This window comes from Carcharhinus amblyrhynchos, chromosome 11 (assembly GCF_965287045.1).
Source record: "Carcharhinus amblyrhynchos chromosome 11, sCarAmb.v2.hapA, whole genome shotgun sequence".
Taxonomy (NCBI): Eukaryota; Metazoa; Chordata; class Chondrichthyes; order Carcharhiniformes; family Carcharhinidae; genus Carcharhinus; species Carcharhinus amblyrhynchos.
The window spans coordinates 4,361,421-4,383,225 of NC_137334.1; the positions used below are offsets into that span (position 1 = coordinate 4,361,421).

General features: G+C 43.8%; 1 protein-coding gene across 2 annotated transcripts in view; it reads left to right on the forward strand.

Annotated features, from left to right (window-relative positions):
• Positions 1-6,955: 6,955 nt before the first annotated feature.
• The window catches only part of lcmt2 (leucine carboxyl methyltransferase 2), a 37,200-nt gene continuing 22,350 nt past the window's right edge, over positions 6,956-21,805 (forward strand). The window contains exons 1-5 of one of the 2 annotated variants that reach the window (XM_080198457.1): positions 6,956-7,026; positions 11,708-11,832; positions 17,372-17,453; positions 18,063-18,252; positions 18,674-18,836. In XM_080198457.1, the coding sequence (XP_080054583.1) occupies positions 6,976-7,026; positions 11,708-11,832; positions 17,372-17,453; positions 18,063-18,252; positions 18,674-18,836 (611 nt within the window). In that variant the 5' untranslated portion in view covers positions 6,956-6,975. The remainder of the gene's footprint in view (positions 7,027-11,707; positions 11,833-17,371; positions 17,454-18,062; positions 18,253-18,673; positions 18,837-21,805) is intronic. The other variant, XM_080198458.1, reaches the window with a different exon arrangement.

The following is a 21,805-nucleotide window of genomic DNA, read 5'->3' on the forward strand; positions in this document are numbered from 1 at the left end:
CCCCCTACCCCTGCCCTCTGCAATTCCCTGGGTGAACGGCTAGGGAAAATTCCTGTGCTTGATGTTCTTACTCTGGATTATGAATGACTCGACTCACTGTAATTATTGTGTGATTTATTTTGATGCAGTTGAGCTCAGGAAGCAGGTTTAGATGTGAGATTCACTGCAATCCGACAATTCTCTGATAAGAGACAGTATAAATAACGGGGACGTGACTCAGGCAAAGGGAACCAGTTCCATTCTGCGGCACCCCAGTGAGGGAATCAGTGTCATCCCCGAGAAGGGAAAAGGAAAATAAACGAGAGTTTTTTTTAGAAAATATGCAAGGTGCGAGAGAGTGTTTTTAATCCATAAAAAGGGTCGACTCAGAGTATGCTCAAGAATTCAGGAATTTGCTCTTAAACCTCCCGACTCCTAAACTCAATCCCTTGATTAATGAAGACTAGTACACCGTACGCCTTCTTGACCACATCCTCCACCTGCGATTTAAGAGTCCTTTCTGTGCCCTGTCTTTCTTGAATGAGGTGTTACACCGGGAGCTTTCCAGAATCTTAACGAATTGTAGAACATCATAACAAACATATCCATCATCTCTGCAGCCACTTCTTTTAAGATCCTAGGATGCAGACCATCAGGTTTACGGAACTTGATGGTGTTTAGTTATGAGAGTTTTCTCTATCTTTTCCTTAGTGGTTGTGGTTGTTTAGACCCATCTCACCCTCACAGTGAATATGAAATTCTGTTGTGGTACAATCTCTAGAGCAGTTCCTTTCAGGTGGAGACTACACAAATTGCTGGCAATTTTAAAAAAAAGCCTACAACTGGATAATATCCCCCAGTAAAGGAGCATTGCTCCAAGACAACTGTATCTCTTAAATTACTTCTTTTGGCATTGGGTTTCAGGATGTTTCTCAATATTTTGGAGTCATATTCAGGTGTCTTTGTATGAAATGTTATTTTTTCCTTCACTCCATTTGAATTATCTCTCACTCTCCCCAACATTTAGCAGCTGGTTTCTTCACAGAGTCGTACAGTGCAGGAAAGTTCCTTTGGCCCATCCAATCTGCACCAACAATAACTATCACTAAAGCTGCGCTAATCCCGTTTTCCAGCGCTTGTCCCGTATCCTTGAAGATTCTGATATTTCAAGTGTTCGTCCAAATATTTTGTAAATGTTGTAAGAGTTCTGACCTTCCTAGGCAGTGCATTCCAGGTCCTCACCACACCATGAGTTATTTTTTTTTCTCAAATCCCCTCTGCATCGTCTGTCCCTCACCCTAAAACTTTGCCTCCTTCTGTACTTAGGGTTTCTATGATTCTATGTACCCCCCCCCCCGAGTCTTACCTGCTCTAAAGAAAACCCCATGCCTTTTCAGTCTCGCCTTACAGCTCGAATACTCCGTCCCAGGCAACATCATGACGAATCCCCTCTGTACCCCACCTAATGCAATCACATCCTTCTGTCACCCTGTGGGCAGTGAGTTCCAGGTCATTACCACATGCTCCATATCTCTTGCCCAAATTTTTAAATGTGTCCCCTGGTCCTTGCATCATCAGCTAATTGGGCATGTTTTTCCTTGTCTGCTTCATCTGGGAGAGTGGGAGGATGAAGAGATAAACATACTAAAGCATCAGTTGCCAGATACCGCTTTATGTAAATATAAAGTGGGATCCCCCCCATACAGACATTATAGTTAAGAAAGCCCACCAACTTTCTCAGAAGACTAAGGAAATTTGGCATGTCCGCTACGACTCTCACCAACTTTTACAGATGCCCCATAGAAAGCATTCCTTCTGGTTGTATCACAGCTTGGTCTGGGCTCTATCCAAGACTGCAAGAAACTACAAAAGGTGGTGAATGTAGCCCAATCCATTACACAAACCAGCTTCCCATCCACTGACTCTGTCTACACTTCCCACTGCCTTGGCAAAGCAGCCAGTATAATTAAGGACACCACACACCCCAGAAATTCTCTCTTCTGCCTCCTTCCTTCGGGAAAAGGATACTAAAGTCTGAGGTCACGTACCAACCGACTCAAGAACAGCTTCCTCCCTGCCAGACTTTTGAATGGACTTACCCTCGCATTAAGTTGATCTTTCTTTACACCCTAGCTATGACTGTAACACTACATTCTTCTTTCCTTCTCTATGAATGGTATGCTTTGTCTGTGTAGCGTGCAAGAAACAATACTTTTCATTTTATATTAATACATGTGACAATAATAAATCAAATTAAAAAAAAGTCTGGTTAGGCTAGCAATTCAGTGGCTTCCTGAGAGTTTGAGTGAAGAGGTGAGGTGTCTCCCACGACAGATCTTTGTGGACAGGTTGTGTCCTACGTGCCCATCCATCTGGATAGTGAGTAATACCAGCTGCGTGAAACTGCAATTGTTCTCCAGAATGGTAAGTGTTTTCATAGAATCCCTACAGTGCAGAAGGAGGCCCATGAGGTCTGCATTGACAACAATCCTATCCAGGCCCAACCCTATAAAGTCACGTAATCCCCCCTGACATTAAGGGGCAATCCCATCCTGACCTGTTCCCTGTAACCCCAAGTATTTACTGCACTAATCCCCCGAGCCTACACATTTTGGGACACTAACAGGAAATTTAACATGGCCGATCCACCTAACCTGCACATCTTTGGACAGGTAGAGAGATTCTTCCTGCTTAGAAAGGACAGCAGGACTAGAGGGCACAGCCTCAAAATAAGGGGGGGAGGTGGGGTGCAGTTTAGATTGGAGTTGAGGAGGAACTTCTTCACTCAAAGGGTGGTGAATCTCTGGAATTCTCTGCCCGTTGAAGTGGTGGAGGCTGCCTCACTAAATATATTTAAGTCACGGGTAGATAGGTTTCTGATAGACAGGGGAATTAAGGGTTACGGGGAGAAAGCGGAACTGATCCACTTCAGATCAGCCATGATCTTATTGAATGGCAGGGCAGGCTCGAAGGGCTAGATGGCCTACTCCTGCTCCTATTTCTTATGTTCTTACAAAAACCAGAGCACCCAGAGGAAACCCATGCAGACACGAGGAGAATGTGCAAACTCCACACAGGCACCCAAGGCTGGAATTGAACCCGGGTTCCTGGTGCTGTGAGGCAACAGCGCTAACCACTGTGCCACCATGCCACCCAGGTGGCTTTTCAAGTCTTCATGAATGGAAAAGTCGGTGCTGTTGTTTCATTTTATTGAGCATGATGGTGTTGCAATGAATGGCAGGCAATGTGGGACAGCATTGAGTGCCATTCAGTGGGAGAGGGCATCAGTATGCCAGGCACTGTGCTCTTGGTGATATTTAGCTGGGTGTCCATGATTTTTATGTGGTGGCTACAGGGCCATGAGCAGCATTCTGCTGGATGAATTCTGTGTGGAGTGATCTTTCTGTGATTTGCCCCCGTGATGTTCCTGTGCAGGTTTCAGGACCAGGTTTACCCTGGTATTTCATTTTTGACAGGTGCGGGATAGGAGACAGCACTGTCCAGGGTGAGTCTGAAGTATTTTGAATGAGGCAGCTTGACTTTCATAGAAAGGAACGTTGAATTCTTTCCCAATGTCGTCATTGCTCAGATCAAATGCTGACACAACTCTTTTCCCTGGATCAGGTGTCCGGTTTGGGAGTAGCGTTCCATGATGTACAGGTCACCCTGAGTGTTATAATTCCTCTTCCCCGCCATCCCCACCCCCACACATCTTCAACCTTTTCCAGTTCTACATCTCAGTTGGTGCTCTTCTGGCCTCCCAATGCTGGCCCCTTGTACATTCTGCCCTCTCTCCCATATACTGTTAACGGCAAATCTTTCAGTCCCCTTGGCCATAAATTTCTGCCTGAAGTTTTTTGCCTTGTTAATTTCTTCCCAATTTTTGGGCTGTCCTCAAACCTATCTTTGCACCAAGCTTTCTCCTCTCCTAGTCTTGTACTGTTTGCTTCTTGTTACAAAGTGCTGTACGGAAATTTCTACATTCAAGACACAGTGTAAATCAAAGTTATCAGTGTAAATCAAAGTGTGGGTGGCACGGTAGCACAGTGGTTAGCACTGCTGCTTCACAGCTCCGGGGATCTGGGTTCAACTCCCAGCTTGGGTCACTGTCTGTGTGGAGTTTGCACATTCTCCTTGTGTCTGCATGGGTTCCCTCCCACAGTCCAAAGATGTGTGAGTTAGGTTGATTGGCCACGCTAAAAAATTGCCCCTTAGTGTCCTGGGATGCAAAGGTTAGAAGGATTAGTGGGTAAACGTGTGGGGATATGGGGTAAGGCTTGGGTGGGATTGTGGTCGGTGCAGACTCGAAGGGCCTCTTTCTGCACTGTAGGGTTCTATGATTATGGTTCAAAGGGTGGTGAATCTCTGGAATTCTCTGCCCGTTGAAGTGGTGGAGGCTGCCTCGCTAAATATTTTTAAGAAGCGGGTTGATGGGTTCTTGATAAGAGAGGGGATTAAGGGTTATGGGGAGAGGGCGGGAAAGTGGAACTGAGCCACAACAGATCAGCCATGATCTTATTGAATGGCGGGGCAGGCTCGAAGGGCTAGATGGCCTACTCCTGCTCCTATTTCTTATGTTCTTATGTTCTTATTATGTTGGGATCAGAGGCCACTTTTCCAAATGGATTTAAAGCGAATTACATGGATAGTCACTCCCAATTGATCTTGTATCTCCCCTTTCAGTACGGTACTAGGATTAGTTTAGACACCAGCTCTTGAGGTAGATACACTTGTTGGGGAGTTGAGTCTATGAACATTCTCCAGTATATTGGAAACAAGTGGGTGGACATCAAAGGCCCCTCACGATAGCAAATCTTTCACTGAAGTTTAAACTTTGCCGCAGTGTTATTTGTGGCTTTCTTTCTCAGGGGTATAAAAATTATCTTTTTTTTCCACAAAGATATATTCATTAATCGTTATTTCCTACACATGGAAACAAAAATGGATTTAGGGCCCAACGGAGGCCATTGGCCAAATAAAGCTATCCTGTCTAATCTCTTCAGCTCTTGATCTATGTTCTATAGGTTGCAGCACCTCAAGTGCAGACCCAAATGTTTTTTTAAATGCAATGAGGTTGCTGCCCATTTCACCCTTTCAGGCAGTGAGTTCCAGACTCTTGCAACCTTCTGAGAGTGGGGGGAAAGGGGAGGGGCAGAGATTTACTCCTCCACTCCCCTTCAACTGTTCTATCAATTATTTTAAATCTATGCTCCTGGTTATTAACCTTTCCGCTAAGGTCATTTCTATCCACTCAGTCTTGGCCTCTCATCATTTTAATTAAATCTCCCCTAAACGTCCTCTGTCCCAAAAACAAAACCCCAGCCAATCCAGTCTATTCTCACAATTCTCCATTCCTGGCAACATCCTCATAAATCTCCCATGTGCAATCACAAATTTTAAATCAGTGACCAGAACCGTTCTCTTTACTCTAGTTGAGATCCAAATAGTGTTTTATACAGTTCTTGCATAGCTTCCTTGCTCTGCAATTACTCTAGGCCTTAGCCAATACGAGAAAGTGTATACCTCCTTGTCCTGCTGCATTCAGCAAACTGTGAACAAACAAAGTCTGCCTGTTCCTTTACGCATCTTAGAATCCAACCAGTTACTGTATATTCCCTTGCCTTCCTCTTCCTCTCCTTCAGTTCACACATCTCCAGATCAAATTCCATGTGTTATTTTTTTGCTGTAAACAGTCCACTGAAAGCTGCTTGCAATCTACAGCTTTCTTCCTCATGGCCAATTTTCATATCATCTGCAAACATTTTGATTATGCCCCCTATATTTAAGTCCAAAGCCCTGTGGCATCTCACTGGAAACAGCCTTCTCTTTACAAAAGCATCCATCCATTAGTCCCCTTTGCGCCATTTTGGATCCATCTTGGCACTTTCCCTTGGATTCCATGGGCTTTTAATTTTCTGGCCAATCTGCCATGTAGGACCTTGTCAAAAGCCTTGCTAAAATCCATGCAGAAAATATAAGATGTGCTTCTACCTCGTTACCTTCTCAAAACAAAATTGATCCAGTTATTCAGAAACAACTTCCCCTTAACAAATCCATGCTGATTGCCCTTGATTAATCCATGCTTTTCCAAATAATGATTTGCATGGTCAGCAACATGGTTAGCACTGCTGCCTCACAGTGCCAGGGACCGGGTTTGATTCCTGGCCTTGGGTCACTGTCTGTGTAGAGTCTGCACATTCTCTCCATGTCTGCATGGGTTTCCTCTGGTGTGCTGGTTTCCTCACATAGTCTGAAAGACGTGCTGGTTAGGTACATTGGCCATGCTAAATTCTCCCTCAGTGTACCTGAACAGGCATCGGAGTGTAGCCACTAGGGGATTTTCACAGTAACTTCATTGCAGTGTTAATATAAGCTTGTTTGTGACACTAACAAATAAACTTTCAAAAAGCCTGTCCCTCAGAATGCTTTCGAGTAACAATTTGCCCACCATCAAAATATACGCCAGCTGATGTGCAGATATCCTCTAGTCTTTTTATAACAATATTATTACCCACTTTGAAAGATTTTCAACTGATTCAGTAGAATGAGTTCCAGGAGTTCCCTATCAGTATCCACACAGTGACTGCCTCCTGCTGTTCACTGAGCGCTGCTGCAACCTGAACATGGGAGGAGCCGCGGCAGCACGCGCGTGCGCAGGCATTCCGGCCGGCCAGTCCGGCGGTGCGCATGCACAGACATTCCCGACCGGCCAGTTCGGCAGTGCGCACGCGCGTTCTCAGGTATTCCGGACGCCAGTCCAGTAGGGCGTATGCGCGTGCGCAGACATTGCAGCCGACCGGTCCCGGCGGTGCGCGTGCGCAGACACTCCCGACGCCAGTCCGCTAGTGCGTATGCGTACACGTTGCAGCCGGCCAGTCCGGTGGTGCGCATGCGCGTGCACCGACACCCGACGCCAGTACGGTACTGCGTATGTGCGTGCGCAGACATTCCAGCCGGCCAGTCCGGTAGTGCGCACGCGCGGAGCCGGCCGGCGCCATGAGTGGAGGGAGTGTTGTCAGCAGCAGAAAGAGAGGGAAGGATGTGGCTGTGAGTGATGGTCCCTCAGGGTCAGGGCTTCGAGTGGCGGGAGCGGAGAGGGAGGGAGGTGGTCAGCTCACACCAAAGCGGACCTGCTTTGTGAATGGCCCCAATGTGGCCGCCATTGCATTTATTTATGTCCCGAGCACATTGAGCCTCTTAGCAGCATTGTACACGGGGAGGGGGGGGGCTGGATGGTGGTACACAGAGAGGGGGGGGCTGGAAGATGGTACACAGAGAGGGGGGGCTGGAAGATGGTACACAGAGAGAGGGGGGGCTGGAAGATGGTACACAGAGAGAGGGGGGGCTGGAAGATGGTACACAGAGAGGGGGTGCTGGAAGATGGTACACAGAGGGGGGGCTGGAAGATGGTACACAGAGGGGGGGCTGGAAGATGGTACACAGAGAGAGGGGGGGCTGGAAGATGGTACACAGAGAGTGGGGGGGCTGGAAGATGGTACACAGAGAGTGGGGGGGCTGGAAGATGGTACACAGAGAGTGGGGGGGCTGGAAGATGGTACACAGAGAGTGGGGGGGCTGGAAGATGGTACACAGAGTGGGGGGGCTGGAAGATGGTACACAGGGTGGGGGGAGCTGGAAGGTGGTACACAGGGTGGGGGGAGCTGGAAGGTGGTACACAGGGTGGGGGGAGCTGGAAGGTGGTACACAGGGTGGGGGGAGCTGGAAGATGGTACACAGGGTGGGGGGAGCTGGAAGGTGGTACACAGGGTGGGGGGAGCTGGAAGGTGGTACACAGGGTGGGGGGAGCTGGAAGGTGGTACACAGGGTGGGGTGCTGGAAGGTGGTACACGTAGGGGGTGGGGTGCTGGAAGGTGGTACACTTAGCAAGGAGCCCAAGACCACAAAGAACTACAAAAGGTCGTGAATGTATCCCAATCCATCACACAAACCAGCCTTCCATCCAGTGACTCTGTCTACACTTTCCACTGCCTTGGCAAAGCAGCCAGCATAATTAAGGACCCCATGCACCCCAGACATTTTCTCTTTCACCATCTTCCTTTGGGAAAATGATACAAAAGTCTGAGGTCATGTACCAACCTACTCAGGAACAGTTTCTTCCCTACTGCTGTCAGACTTTTGAATGGACTTACCTTGCAATAAGTTGATTTTTTTCTATACTCTAGCTATTATTGTAACACTACATTCTGCACTTTCTCGTTTCCTTCTCTATGAATGGTATGTTTTGGCTGTTGCGTGCAAGAAACAATAATTTTCACTGTCTGCTAATACGTGTGACAATACATCAAATCACAAGGTGGCTCACTTAGAGAGGGGCTGGAAGGTGGTACACTGAGAGAGACTCTAAGGTGGAAGGTATCCAAAATGGATGCCAGGCAGTGTTGGGAACCCTAGTGTTGGAAGCAGCACTGTGGATGTACCTATAACACATATACTGCAGCAGCTCAAGATGGTGGCTGAGCACCACCACAGCTTCCCGAGGGCAATTTGAAATGGGCAATAAATGCTGCCTAGCTGGTGATGTCCACATTCCACGAATGAAATGGAACAAGAATACTACAGCACAGGAACAGGCCCTTTGGCCCACCAAGTCAGTGCTGACACACATGCCTCTTCTTGCCTCTATATGGTCCCTATCCCTCTGTTTCCTGCCTATTCATGTGTCTATCTAGGTGCCTATTGATATAGAATCTGCTTCCACTATCTCCTCCGGCAGCACATTCCAGGCATTCAGCGCCCTCTGTGTGAAAAACCTGCCCCTTACATCCCTCTTAAACTTTCCCCCTCTCATTTTCAACCTATGCCCCGAGTAATTGACCCTTCAACCCTGGGGAAAAGACTCTGACTCTCCACTCTGTCCAAGCCTGTCATAATCTTAGTGGGATCATGCAGTGAGGCCAGATGGGTAGAATTCACGAACAGGAGTGGTGCAATCAAACTATTGGAGTTGTACTACTAACAACCAGCATGAAGTGGAGGAACTGATATGTCAGCAGATTATGGGAAGATTGTTTGTTGGGCGATTTTAACTTCTCCAACGTAGATCAGGATTCCTTTAGTGCCAGGGGCTTGGACGGGGCAGAGTTCGTTTAGTGTGTTGCTTCTTGAGGCAATATGTAGATAGCCCCTTCCCGAGTTGGACTATCTTAGACCTGATTTTGGGAAACAAGTACAGACAGGTGGTTGATGTCTCAGTGGGGGATCATTTTGGGAACAGTGATCACAATTCTAAGTTTCAAGATATTTGTAGAAAAGTAGTAGTCCCAGAGTGAAGTACTAAAGTGAGGGAAGGCTAATTATGACAGTATTAGGCAGAACCTAGGGAATGTAGAACTGGGGGCAGCTGTTTGAGGGTAAATCCACATCCGATATATGGAAGTCTTTTAAAATCCTGTTGTTGACAATTCAGGACAAGTATGTCCCTGTAAAAAATGAAGGATAAAGATGGCAAGATTCGGGAAACCTGGATGACAAGAGATTGTGAGTTTAGTGAAAAAGAAAAAGGAGGCATACATAAATTTCAGGAAATTGAAAATGGATAAGGCTCTTGAGGAATAGAAAGATAGCAGGAAAGAGCTTAAAACAGGGACTTAGGAGTGCCAAAAGGGTCTTGAAATGTCCTTGGCAGGCAGGAATATAATTTTTTTATAAAAGGAGAAGTGCAGTTGAATAATCTGCTTTTAAGGGTAAGGGAGAGAGTTCAGGCCAGAGGGCATGGCCAAAGATACTAGCAAACATTGAAGTGGATGCATTGGAGGCTAAAACTGAAAGCATGAAATGTAATATGAACAGAAAATGCTGAGAATACTCAGGTTAGGCAGCATCTTTGGAAAGAAAAATAGATTATTCTTTCAGGTCATAGCTATTCATCAAGAAACATTGAGTGGGATTTTACGGCCTCATTCGTCCTGAAACCGGAAAATCCTACCCAAGGCCAACAAACCTTTCCATGGTCCGCCCTTCACCAGCTCTGATTGCTGTGGTGGGCAGGGTGGTAAAATGCCAGCCACTGACTCTCATTGCTCTCTCCAGAGATGTTGCTGGACTTGCTGAATATTCCCAACATTTTCTGTTTTTATTTCGGATATTTAACATCTGCGATATTTTGCTTTGGCACAAGATGTAAAGAAGTGAGCCTTGGGAGTAACTTTGGATGATTTTACTTTTATTGAAGTTCTGGATTCTAGTCCTACTCCGAGACTTGTTGACTGTGGTAGGAGCATTCACAATGCAGTTTAGTGGTTTGATAATCAGCCTGTAATCCTTCCAACAGTTCCCCACTAGCCCCAAGAGGGAAAAAGTATGTATGAAGATATGAACAAACTGGTGTACTGTCATTCATGACCTCAGGAAAACCCAAAGCACTTCAGCTATTGGAGTACTATTGAAGTGTAGTCATTGTAATGTAGAAAAATACAGCAATTACTGTCCAGTAAAAAAAACAGTGAGATAACCGATCACGTGATCTATGCTGGCTGAAGGGTGAATCTTGGCCAGGATGCTGGGAGATCTTTATACTTGTTGTATCATGCCATGGTGTCTTTTATCCCTACAGACATCTTGGTTTAACTTGTCAATTGACAGTACTTCTGATAGTGCAGCAGTCTCTCAGCACTGCAGTAAAGTATCAGCCTAACTTATGTGCTCAAGTCTCTGATCGTGCATTAGATTACAATGAGCCAACGTAGGTTGGTATGGACTAAATATAGATCTAATTTTAAAACCTTGTATTTGCTGGCCTTCTGCACTTAAAAGATTCTATTACAATACTTATTAGTGTTAGTTATGTAAAAATGTGTAGTGCAATTACACATTCACATTGAAGTCACGTAACATCAAATAAAATTCCAATAATGTTTATCAAAATCAATCAGTATATATATGAATACTGTATTGGTATTAATATCTGATGAGTATTTCTTCAGCATTTTTATTTCATCCCACTACTGCCCATAGAAAACTCTTCATCACATCCAATCTTCCATTATATTCCATTGGATCAGAGGTATACATAAGCATGTGGAAGATAGAAATGTAATGGTTCTAGAACCATTGAAAATGGAATGACTTGCAGATTGCTGTAAGAAAGTGTGCCCAATTAAAAGATTATCAAGAAGTTTGAAAAGCTGCAAAGGAGTCAAATGCTGATGTATATCTTTGACAAATATTTTAGCAAGAACATTCACAAATGCAGTCCGCCTACTTGCTGTTATTATAGGCACTGAACCGAGATGTATTTAAAATTAAATTGAACTTTAATACTACATAAAGGAGTTCAAACTATGTAGAAGTGAACAATTATCTGAAAGTGATTGAGGTAGGCTTCACTATACCAAAGGATTCCCCTCTAAATCGTGACTCTTGTTGGTTTCAATGCCTTGTTGTCTGTTCTTTCCCAATGGCCTGTTTTACATCTGATGCAAGTTAGTTACTTCCTCTTAGTCAAGTTGTCATTGTTAACATTGTCGAACTAACAATGGTAAGTGGTGCCTCCTAGAACCCTTTTCAAACCATGCTTCAGTTTTCTCTGTCTAAAAGTAGAAATTCCCTTACTAGAGACTATCTTTCAAATTTAATAACTAAAGCAAAAACAAAAGCAAAAGGAACTTGAAGTTAGGTGAAAGATGCCCTGTTTTAAATATTGTTATCCTATGCAGTACTAAAATGTTGCCCATTCACACCTTCATTTTTTTATTGAATCTGTTTACAGGTCCAGGGTACAAATGACAGCAGTATCGTTAGCAAATGTTCAATGGTCACTCTAGGCTACTTCAGTGATGACTTCCTGAAAGGATTTGTAAATAAAACCACCAGAAGAGCTCCACTTATAAATCGGTATGATTTTAAATTTATTAGTGTCACAAGTAGGCATACATTAACACTGCAATGAAGCTACTGTGAAAATCCCCTGGTCGCCACATTCCAGTGCTTGTTCAGTTACAATGAGGGAGAATTTAGCATGGCCAAAGCACCTAACCAGCACATCTTTTGGACTGAGAGGGGAAACTGGAGCATCTGGAGGAAACCCATGCAGATATGGGGAGAATGTGCAGACTCCACACAAACAGTGACCTAAGCTGGGAATCAAACCCAGGCCCCTGGCGCTATGAGGCAGCATCATTAACCACTCCAATTATTTGGTGGTGTTGTGAAAATTCTTTGTTCATTTTATGCGTTTTGCATGTTAAAGGGCTTTGGAATTATGTTGTTTCATTGTTGTCACCTTACACCCATCGTGATGAAGCTTATGCACGCCCACAATGCTGTTTGGAAGGGAGTTCCAGGATTTTGGTGCAGCAAGAATCAGTGGAGTGAAAACTCTGGCTGAATTTTCCCCTTTTATTGTTTCTTACAGAGCTCGCCTGATATTTTATGAATCTAATAATAATGCGATCAGCTATCATTTTTACTTTTGTAAAGATAAACATTTCCACTTTTGTCTTTTTTAAACAATATTGGTAAAAGGAATGAACAAAGATATAATGTATAGCATTCCTAGGCATCATTGTGTTTTTCTTAACAAATCTGATCCAGTAAAATATTTGAAAGATTTCAAATAAATCAGATGGCAAACAACTCAAATGAGTCAGTTGTTAAAAGTTGATAGTGTAATTGCATTGCACAGCACAGTCCTCCTTCCCTTGCCCTAAATTTCTCCACTTAGAACTGCAGAACCTTACAGTGCAGAAGGTGGCCATTCGGCCCATTGAGTCTGCACCAACCACAATCCCACCCAGGCCCTATTCCCATAATTCTACACATTTACCCATAATCCCCCTGACACTAGGGTAAATTTCGCATGGCCAGTCAACCTAACCTGCACATCTTTGGAGTGTGAGAGGAAAGCAGAGCACCCAGAGGAAACACACTCAGTCATGGGGAGAAAGTGCAAACCCCACACAGACAATGATCCGCGGCTGGAATTGAACCTAGATCCCTGGCGCTGTGCCACCTGTGCTGCAAAGAGCTGCATGGGTTCTACGTAAAATCTTTAACAGGAATGGAAGTTTTTGTTACCTGTTCTGGGTTATATTTGGATAGCACCCCATCCCCATGAAACTCCTCCAACACATCCTTCAGTTTCTTTGAAGAATCTGTAAAGGAAATTTCATGAAAAAATTAAAATGTAAAGTTTATTTTAGTGTCATAACTAGGCTTACATTAACAGTTATTTTGAAAGCTGAAGCTTTAAAGTTTATTAATTATTGTCACAAGTAGGCTTACATTAACACTGCAAGGAAGTTACTGTGAAAATCCGCTAGCTCCTGAACTCCAGCACCTGTTTGGGTACACTGAGGGAGAATTTAACGTGGCCAGCATGTCTTTCGGATTGTGGGAGGAAAGCAGAGCACCCGGAGGAAACCCATGCAGACGTGAGGAGAACATACAGACTCCACACAGACAGTGACCCAAAATCCTGAATCAAATCACCCCAGAACCTACTATATTCTTGAGAATGCAAGCTTAATTTATGTAATCTCTTCTGATGATCTAAACCTTGGAACTGTGGTAACATTTTGATAAATCTGAACTGCAATCTTTTGAAGATTTCAGTATATCCTTCCCAAAGTACAGTGGCCAGGATTGTGCACAGTACACCAGATGTTGTCCAATCACGACATTGTTTGGCTGTGGCAACACTATCCTTTTCATTATAACCCCCGGTATCAAAGGTTGCCACTTCATTAGTCTTTTTGATTAGTTGTACCTAACCATTAGTGATTTAGTGTACATGGACTCCTGAGTCTCTTTGAATTCTACTGTTTCTAACATTTCACTGTTTTAATTACCTTAAATAGACTGGGATGATAGTATAAAGGGCAGAGGGGAGAGTGCTTACATACTAAGATTACATAGGATGTATGGCACAGAAATAGGCCATTCAGCACAATCAGCCCATGCTCCACAGTGGTTAGCACTGCTGCCTCACAGTGTCAGGGATCCAGGTTCAATTTGAACCTTGGTTAACTCTGTGTGAAATTTGCATGTTCTCCCCATGTCTGTAGGTTTCCTCCGGGTGCTCCAGTTTGCTCCCACAGTCCAAAGATGTAGAATAGCCATGCTAAATTCCCCTTAGTGTCCCAAGGTATGTAGCTTAGGTAGATTAGCCATGGTAAATGCACAGGGTTATGGTGCTTCTGGGTAAGGTGCTCTTTCAGAGAGTAGATGCAGAATCATAGAATCCCTACAGTGCAGGAAGAGGCCATTCAGTCCATCAAGTCTGCACTTACTCTTACCAGGCTCACCACATAACCCCAATTGTTTACCCTGCTAATCCCCCCTAAACTATGTATCTTGGGTCAATTTAACATGGCCAGTCCATCTAACCTGCACATCTTTGGACTGTGGGAGGAAACAGGAGCATCCAGAGGAAACTCATACAGCCATGGGGAGAATATGCAGACTCCATGCAAACAAGGGCCAAATGACCTCCTGCACTGTACAAATTCTATGATTCCACATGAGTGCCCTCTCAGCTTTCCTATGCTGACTTCATTCTTGTATTTCTAATTTCTGGATGTTCTCCCATTCTCTCCTTTAGTAAGGATTCCATTACTTTTCTTACCTTTGACAATTAGCTTGGTGGTCCATAATTTCCTAGGATTTAATGTAGGAATTATGTTAGTTATCTGCCAGTCCTCTGGCACTACACCTTTCTTAATAAATTATTAAATGTGAGCAGTAATGTCTCTGCTCTTTCCTCCCTAAAATCTTTTAAAATACCTGGATGCAAACTAGCTGGATTGGAGGCTTTATTATAGTTGAATTTGATTAGTTTATATAGTACATCCCAGTTTTTAATTGTAAATATATTTAGTTATTTCTCATATCTTCAAGACTATATAGAAGATATAGAAGCAGAATTAGGCCATTCAGTCTAGCGGGTCTGCTCCACCATTCGATCATGGCTGATGTTTCTCAACCCCATTCTCTTGCCTTTTCCCCTTGCCAATCAAGAAACTATCTATCCCTGTTTTAAATACACAATTTGATGTCATGTTTAACTTGCTTACCTCCCAGGCAAATAAGAAAACAATTATTCAACATTTTTGCCATCTCGCAATCATTACTTCTGGAATTATCTTGCCGTTCCCTTAATGGCCCTACTCTCTTTTTGGTGCATCTGTAAAATGTTTTAATACTTTGTTTTATGGTCTTTGATAATTTAATAGTTTCTCTTTGCCTTTCTAATTTTCTTTTTACTTCTGCCCTGTTTCTTTATATTCTTGTTATTCATGCACTCCTCAGTATACTGTATGTACTTAATGTGTGCCTCTTTCCTAACCCTCAATTGCTTCCTTGTATCTTTATTCCTTCATGGAGTCTCACTGATGTTTAGTTTGTTTGGCAGAATATATTTTTCCTGCTCTCTGCTGAACATATTTTTGAATGCTTCTTATTGTTCCACTTTGGTAGGAAGAATGGTAGGAAGGACTATTACTTACGGGGCGAAAAACTGCAGCAGGCGACGGTGCAGAGGGACCTCGGGGTCCTTGTGCATGAGTCGTAAAAACCCAGCTTGCAGGTGCAGCAGGTGGTCAGGAAGGCGAATGGGATGCTGGCCTTCATAGCAAAGGGGATTGAATATAAAAGTAGGGAGGTCTTGCTGCAGCTGTATAGGGCATTGGTGAGGCCGCAACTGGAGTACTGTGTGCAGTTTTGGGCGCCGCACCTGCGCAAAGATATTTTGGCCTTGGAGGGAGTGCAGAGGAGGTTTACTAGGCTGATACCGGAGTTGAGGGGGTTGAGCTATGAGGAGAGGCTGAATAAACTGGGCTTGTACTCGTTAGAGTTTAGAAGAATGAGAGGAGATCTCATTGAGATCTCATTGAGACGTATAAGATGATGAATGGGATGGATAGGATAGAGGTGGAAAGACTCTTCCCGCTCAAAAAAGACAATAGGACTAGGGGGCACAGCCTCAAGATAAAAGGTTTAGAACGGAGTTGAGGAGGAACTTCTTCACTCAAAGGGTGGTGAATCTCTGGAATTCTCTGCCCGTTGAAGTGGTGGAGGCTGCCTCGCTAAATATTTTTAAGACGCGGGTTGATGGGTTTTTGATAGGAGAGGGGATTAAGGGTTATGGGGAGAGGGCGGGAAAGTGGAACTGAGCAGCGACAGATCAGCCATGATCTTATTGAATGGCGGGGCAGGCTCGAAGGGCTGGATGGCCTATTCCTGCTCCTATTTCTTATGTTCTTATGTTCAACACCATTGTTTGGCAATATTGCTGCCGTTTTATTTTCCAAGTTCTAGTCTCCGTCCCTCAAAATCAGATTTTCTCCAATATTTCTCCTTGGGATGAGGAATTTCAGTTATGAAGATGGATTGAAGAGGTTGGCACTGTTTTCCCTGGAGCAGGGAAGGCAGGGAGAAGGTTTGTTGGTGATGTTTAAAACAATGAAGACTCTGAAGAGTAGATAGGGAAGTACTGTTCCCACTAGTGAAAGGTTCAAGAGAGAGAGCACAGATTTAAGATAATTGGCCAAAGAAGCAATGGTAAGATGAGGGGAAACTTGTCAACACAATGAGCGAATAGGATCTGGAATGATGGGCTGAGTGGCCTCCTTCAGTGCTGTAGTGGTTCTGTATTCAAAATCAAGAAGGTTCACAACAAAGTACGTAGAGAGTAACTGTTCCTGTGGAAAGGTTAAGGACACTGATGTTGGATGACCATAAAAGGATCAGTTTTACATAACAAGTGGTTATGTTTTGGAATATACTACCTGAAATGGTGCTGGAGGCAGATTCAATCCTGGCTTTCAAAAATGAATAAGGTGAGCAATGAAGAGAGAAAATTTGCAGTATTGTTGGGCAAGTGAGACTAGCTGGAATTTCTTTTGCAGAGATCCCGCATGACACGGGGCCAATGGGCCTCTTTCTGTACTGTGACCATTCTGTATATCAATAAATAATCCAGATCATGTAAGTTGGTGACAGAATCATAGATCCATAATAAGCTAAGCTTTTGCCATTCTTATCAGAATAACAGAGCCGGGTAATAAATACCAATCTTAGCATCAAGATTAACTGAGTAACAGCACAAAAATGGCTTGAACGCTGTGAATTTATTCGGTACATTGTTTTTAATAACCATGGGATCTATTGCAACTTTTGTGCAGATTTTTGAGTTGTGAACCAAAGTGAGAAATGTTTTATGCACTTTGGTCAATAAATTATGGTCATGTATTTTACTAGTTTGGGGAATTTGAGCTTGAATGTAAGCTAAAGAATCCATCCAAAGCCTTGAAATTGATGAGGATGAACTGTTTAACTGCTAAATTGTACTTTAACAGAGATGTTGTATCTTGGAATAGTGTGAGATTTGCACTAAAATCACTAGGATTCTAATTTTATTCTTTTCCCTCTGAAGTGGCTACTATGTGAGGGCAAAGGCAGTGGATTATTGCCTGAGTTGCTTCTTGCAACAGACAGCAAGTTACTCTCAGAGACAGGTGAGCATGATGGGGGTTTTGCCTAATTCTGCTACTAATGTGTTCACATGAAAATAATTATTAAGCCTATTTAGCGTCCTACCTTCATGATGCTCCCTCTGCCCTTCAGTCCCACATTTCTGTGACTAAGCATGTGAACGTTGATGTTTTCCTTTGCTAATGCTGTTATACAGCTGTCCTCACGATGTACATGATGCTAATTGGGTGGAATCTCCCCTGTTTTCCTGTGAAGAATGTTCACTAACTAAATCAGACCAGCCAGTCAAGATTGGGAATTGTGTTTGCAGGAATCAAGAACAAGTTTCCGTTTTGGTACTTCAGCTTAGAATAGAAAGTCTGCCTGTGCACACGGCGTATCACCTGTCAATTTTCCTACAATCTCAACTCAGTTTCAAGAAACAACATTCTAAATATTTTCATAATCTATTGTCAGGGCATAACTTGAGCAGATTTATTCTGTTTAGATTTACAAATGTGCAACTAAATTGTGAGCAATTATATGCATAGGTCAGGGTCATACTTGTTCTAAATATTTATGTTCTGACAGCAAATGAGAATAGTCCACTAAAACTCAACACTGTAGCTTTGTATGCATTCCCATTTCTACAGATCCTTTCACTGGGAGCTGGGTTTGATTCCTTGTACTTTCGGCTAAAGGCAAACGGGGAGCTGAAAAATGTGATTGTATACGAGGTGGATTTTCCAGATGTTGTTCAACGCAAAGCCACTCTGATTAAAAACAAGCAGGAATTTGTGAAGCTCATAGGCTGCATTGATGAAATTAGACCAGCTCAGATGGGTAGGATTGTTTTTCAAGTACATGCTTCATTGAAAATGCTTGCTGACTTTGGCAAAGCTTTTGACAGTGATACAATGGGTGAATGATATCAGGCATTCTTGCTAAATAGGATTATTATTTGCATGCAGGGTGTTTGTCTCATAATTTTATATTGTCAAGTTTAAGGTTGCGCAAAATGTTTAAACATATATTGGAAATTATATCAAAAATATGGATATCGATGTGTACCATTAATGTGTTTTTGTTGGCCTTTTATACGTTCTATAATGACTACCAACTTATCTGTACAACAAACAACTATTAACCTTGAAAAAAACCTAATATAAATTACAAAGCATTACAGAAAGTGTTTCTTACATTTAAAAAAAATCTCATTCTGGTTTGGCAGTCTTTCTAAAGCTATCATATGTTATAATTGGAGTTGCAGGTCGTCTCTTTCTCAGTGGTATGGATTACAAATTGCTTGGCATCGACCTGACTGAAATAGTGGAGTTAGATAAGCTACTGATGGAGGCTGGCCTAAACCCTGCTTGTCCGACCCTGATATTATCAGAGGTTGTACTGACATACATGAGATGTGAAAGGTAAGGACAATTGATTTGCAGGATTGGCTGATTTTTAATTAATCTGGTGGGTGAGCAGCTCTTTTCAAAGGGACAAGCAGCAAGGGTATTTGTTCTTCCGGAGCTGTGCCAAAGTCCATATTGATGGTCCAGTACATCTAAATAGAGAGCAATCCACCACAAATTCCAAATTAAGAGAAGGAATTGGCTGCTTCAGAGTTGCAAAATTTAAGTTTTTCAGCTGGGTTGTTAGCTAGGAGGTTGTCAAAGTTCAAATTTGAGCCATAATTGATGTTTCTGCTTAGTGAAGGCTTAAGTTAATTCATTCCAGGTAATTTGAAGTGAGTTGAGGAAGCTTGGTGTGGGACTAGTTAGTTTGCATGCAGCATTATTAGAATTGGTAATCACAAATAAGAATTTCTTCTAGTTTGTGATTACCAGTGAGTAATCAAGGAACAGCTTTGATGCTGCACCAGGTAGTCACAGGCTGTCAGGGTGTAACAAATCGTCCATAAATTAGTCTCCCCTCAATCTGGTTTCCAGTGTGGAGTGCCATAAGTATAGACAAAGGTCATGGGTGGAAGAGGGAACTCACAATGTTAAAATGGCGGTGCGGGCTTGTTGGGCCGAAGGGCCTGTTTCCCGTGCTGTGTTGTTTTTTGTTCTTTTGAAGCTGCCACTTCCACTCACTCAACTAAAGGTGATGACTTGGGTGCTAGGGAGAAGGGACCATTCTGTAACGTTTGAAAATTATGTCGTATCCGCAAGTCACAAGGGTATAATCTTTTAAATGTATTGTATTTAACACCCTGTAGGTATTTAATGCTTAAATTGAGTGATGGAAGGAAATTTCAAGCTAGTATACACTGCCAGCAACTCTGATGGATCCTTAACCATCATAGATGGTGTATAGTAAAGATAATGGGCAGACTCCTATGTCTATCGGCAGGTTTAATAGTGGGTGGGGAATTGCAGAAGAGATCCAAAAACCTGTTTCATGCTGGTGTGAAATGATGACAGGACCTTCAATTATTGTCTGCCATGGCGGGCCTCAATACCTTCCCAAGGCTGGTGTGAAACCAATTTGTAGCCTGCTAGTGGGATGCAGATGAAGGCCTGACTGGAATCACGCCCCACTACACGCCTGATCGCCTGAAACGCTAGCCAGAAATCAAGCCAATCTGGACCAGTGTGGCATGTAAAGATAAGACATGCTTTAAGACAGCATGGGGCAGATCCTGGAGATCAGAAGAGATGATTGAGTCCTCCAGTGACCAAATCTTGGACCACCACATGCAGAGTGGAGCTTCAACCGTGCGGATCTTCTCCTCAAAGCAGCATTTAGGAGTTCTCAGCAACTTCAACAATGGTCCACACCTTCAATCTGACTCTGCAACATCAGTTGAAAGGTCGATTCCAGAGGCCTGTCATCAGATTCTGACCTCATAGTTGACTCTTCTGTAACACTCCTCTGAGTACTGGTGAGCTTGGCTGACCCTGCCTCCTCATGCTGCAAACACGTGTCCGTTGCAGTGACCACCAGATTGACAGACTCTTCCTACACTCGATCTAATACCCACCAATGTCTATGCCTCTGGACTGATAGAGGGTGCAAGTGTGTGCCGGACAGTTCTTCTGGCTCAGGTCTTGCCGTCTTCCTGGTGGCAGCTGTAAGTGAGAAGAGGGCAAGTGACTACGTGAACAGCTTCTAACATGAAGACAACCTTGAGCCTGAGGTTTCTATTACATGCTTGTATTCTGACTGCTTGGAGCCACATATCCATGCTCCCCATCCCCAGTGACCTGGTCCTGCTTCACCACTGCCAGCTAGACTGCCCTTTCCTCGAACTCAGTCACTTCCTTGAGTTATGGCCAATTCCTTCCATCCTTCTCCCTCTCTCACCAGTTATGACTTAACTTGTCCTGCTGAAAGGAAACAGAGAAGGTGAGGTTGAGGAATTGTATTGAGCATCCATTCGCACATATCACTTTTGCATTTCATTCTATATTTCCAGTCTTGCAGATAACTGGCTGGATTGAGTAGAGTTCATTAATGCACTGCATGTTGTACAGAGTAGTTATGGGCCAACACCCCTTCAGAGCGGTGAGCCCATGCACATAAGAATAAAGGCTCAGAGAGGAATGCTGTTTGCAGAGCATGCTGGTGCCCTCTTTGCCTGGCCTGTTTCTTCCATCACTGTACCCTGCCCTGCCTTCCCATTCCAGACAGCATGAGCTTTGCGGGGAAGGTGAAGGAGCCATAAATGGTCAGTCCACCTGCAGAGTGGATGGACTGAACTGGAGCTTTGACGTTGCTACTGAAGCCCATGCCTGTGACATTGTGGTAAATCTGAGCAGCTAAGGCTCACTTCCTCTGGCAGAGCAGAAGAAGTTGTTCGTTCTCATCCAGCCTTGGATGACTAACCAGTGCTGGGCACTAACTGTAGTGGTGATTGGTTTCAATGCAGGGTTGGTCTCCCTGCTCGGCCTCTTCTCCCTGTCAGCTGGATATAGGATATCCTTCATGGCCTCCATCTAGTCAAGGAGTACGCCCATGGATGAAGTCACTGAACTTAGGCTAACAAGGTCCCTGCCCCTTCAATCTCGATGGGCCTTGTCAGTTAGTTGATATGTCTGGGTGCCTTTTAAATATGGTGCCGGATATGACAGCGGGGCACATGCCATCCATCTCTCACCACCACATGAATCACCAGGAAATCACTAGCTGCTTAATTAACGAGGGAAGATTGGAAGATAGCACAGGAATTCCCATTGTCCTCTGTGGCAGGAAACATTCCCATCTCTGCCAAGGGATTTAGTTCCAGATGGGAGAATTCCATCCCATATATTCTTTGAAGGACAGAAAATTACTGTTCCCATTGTCAATAGTGACTGGATAACTCTAGTAACAGTCTGTTGGGTGTTGTTGACAATGGTTTTTGGGCTGGTCCCTGACTATCCCTCAGTGCTGTATTCCTAATCATTTAAAA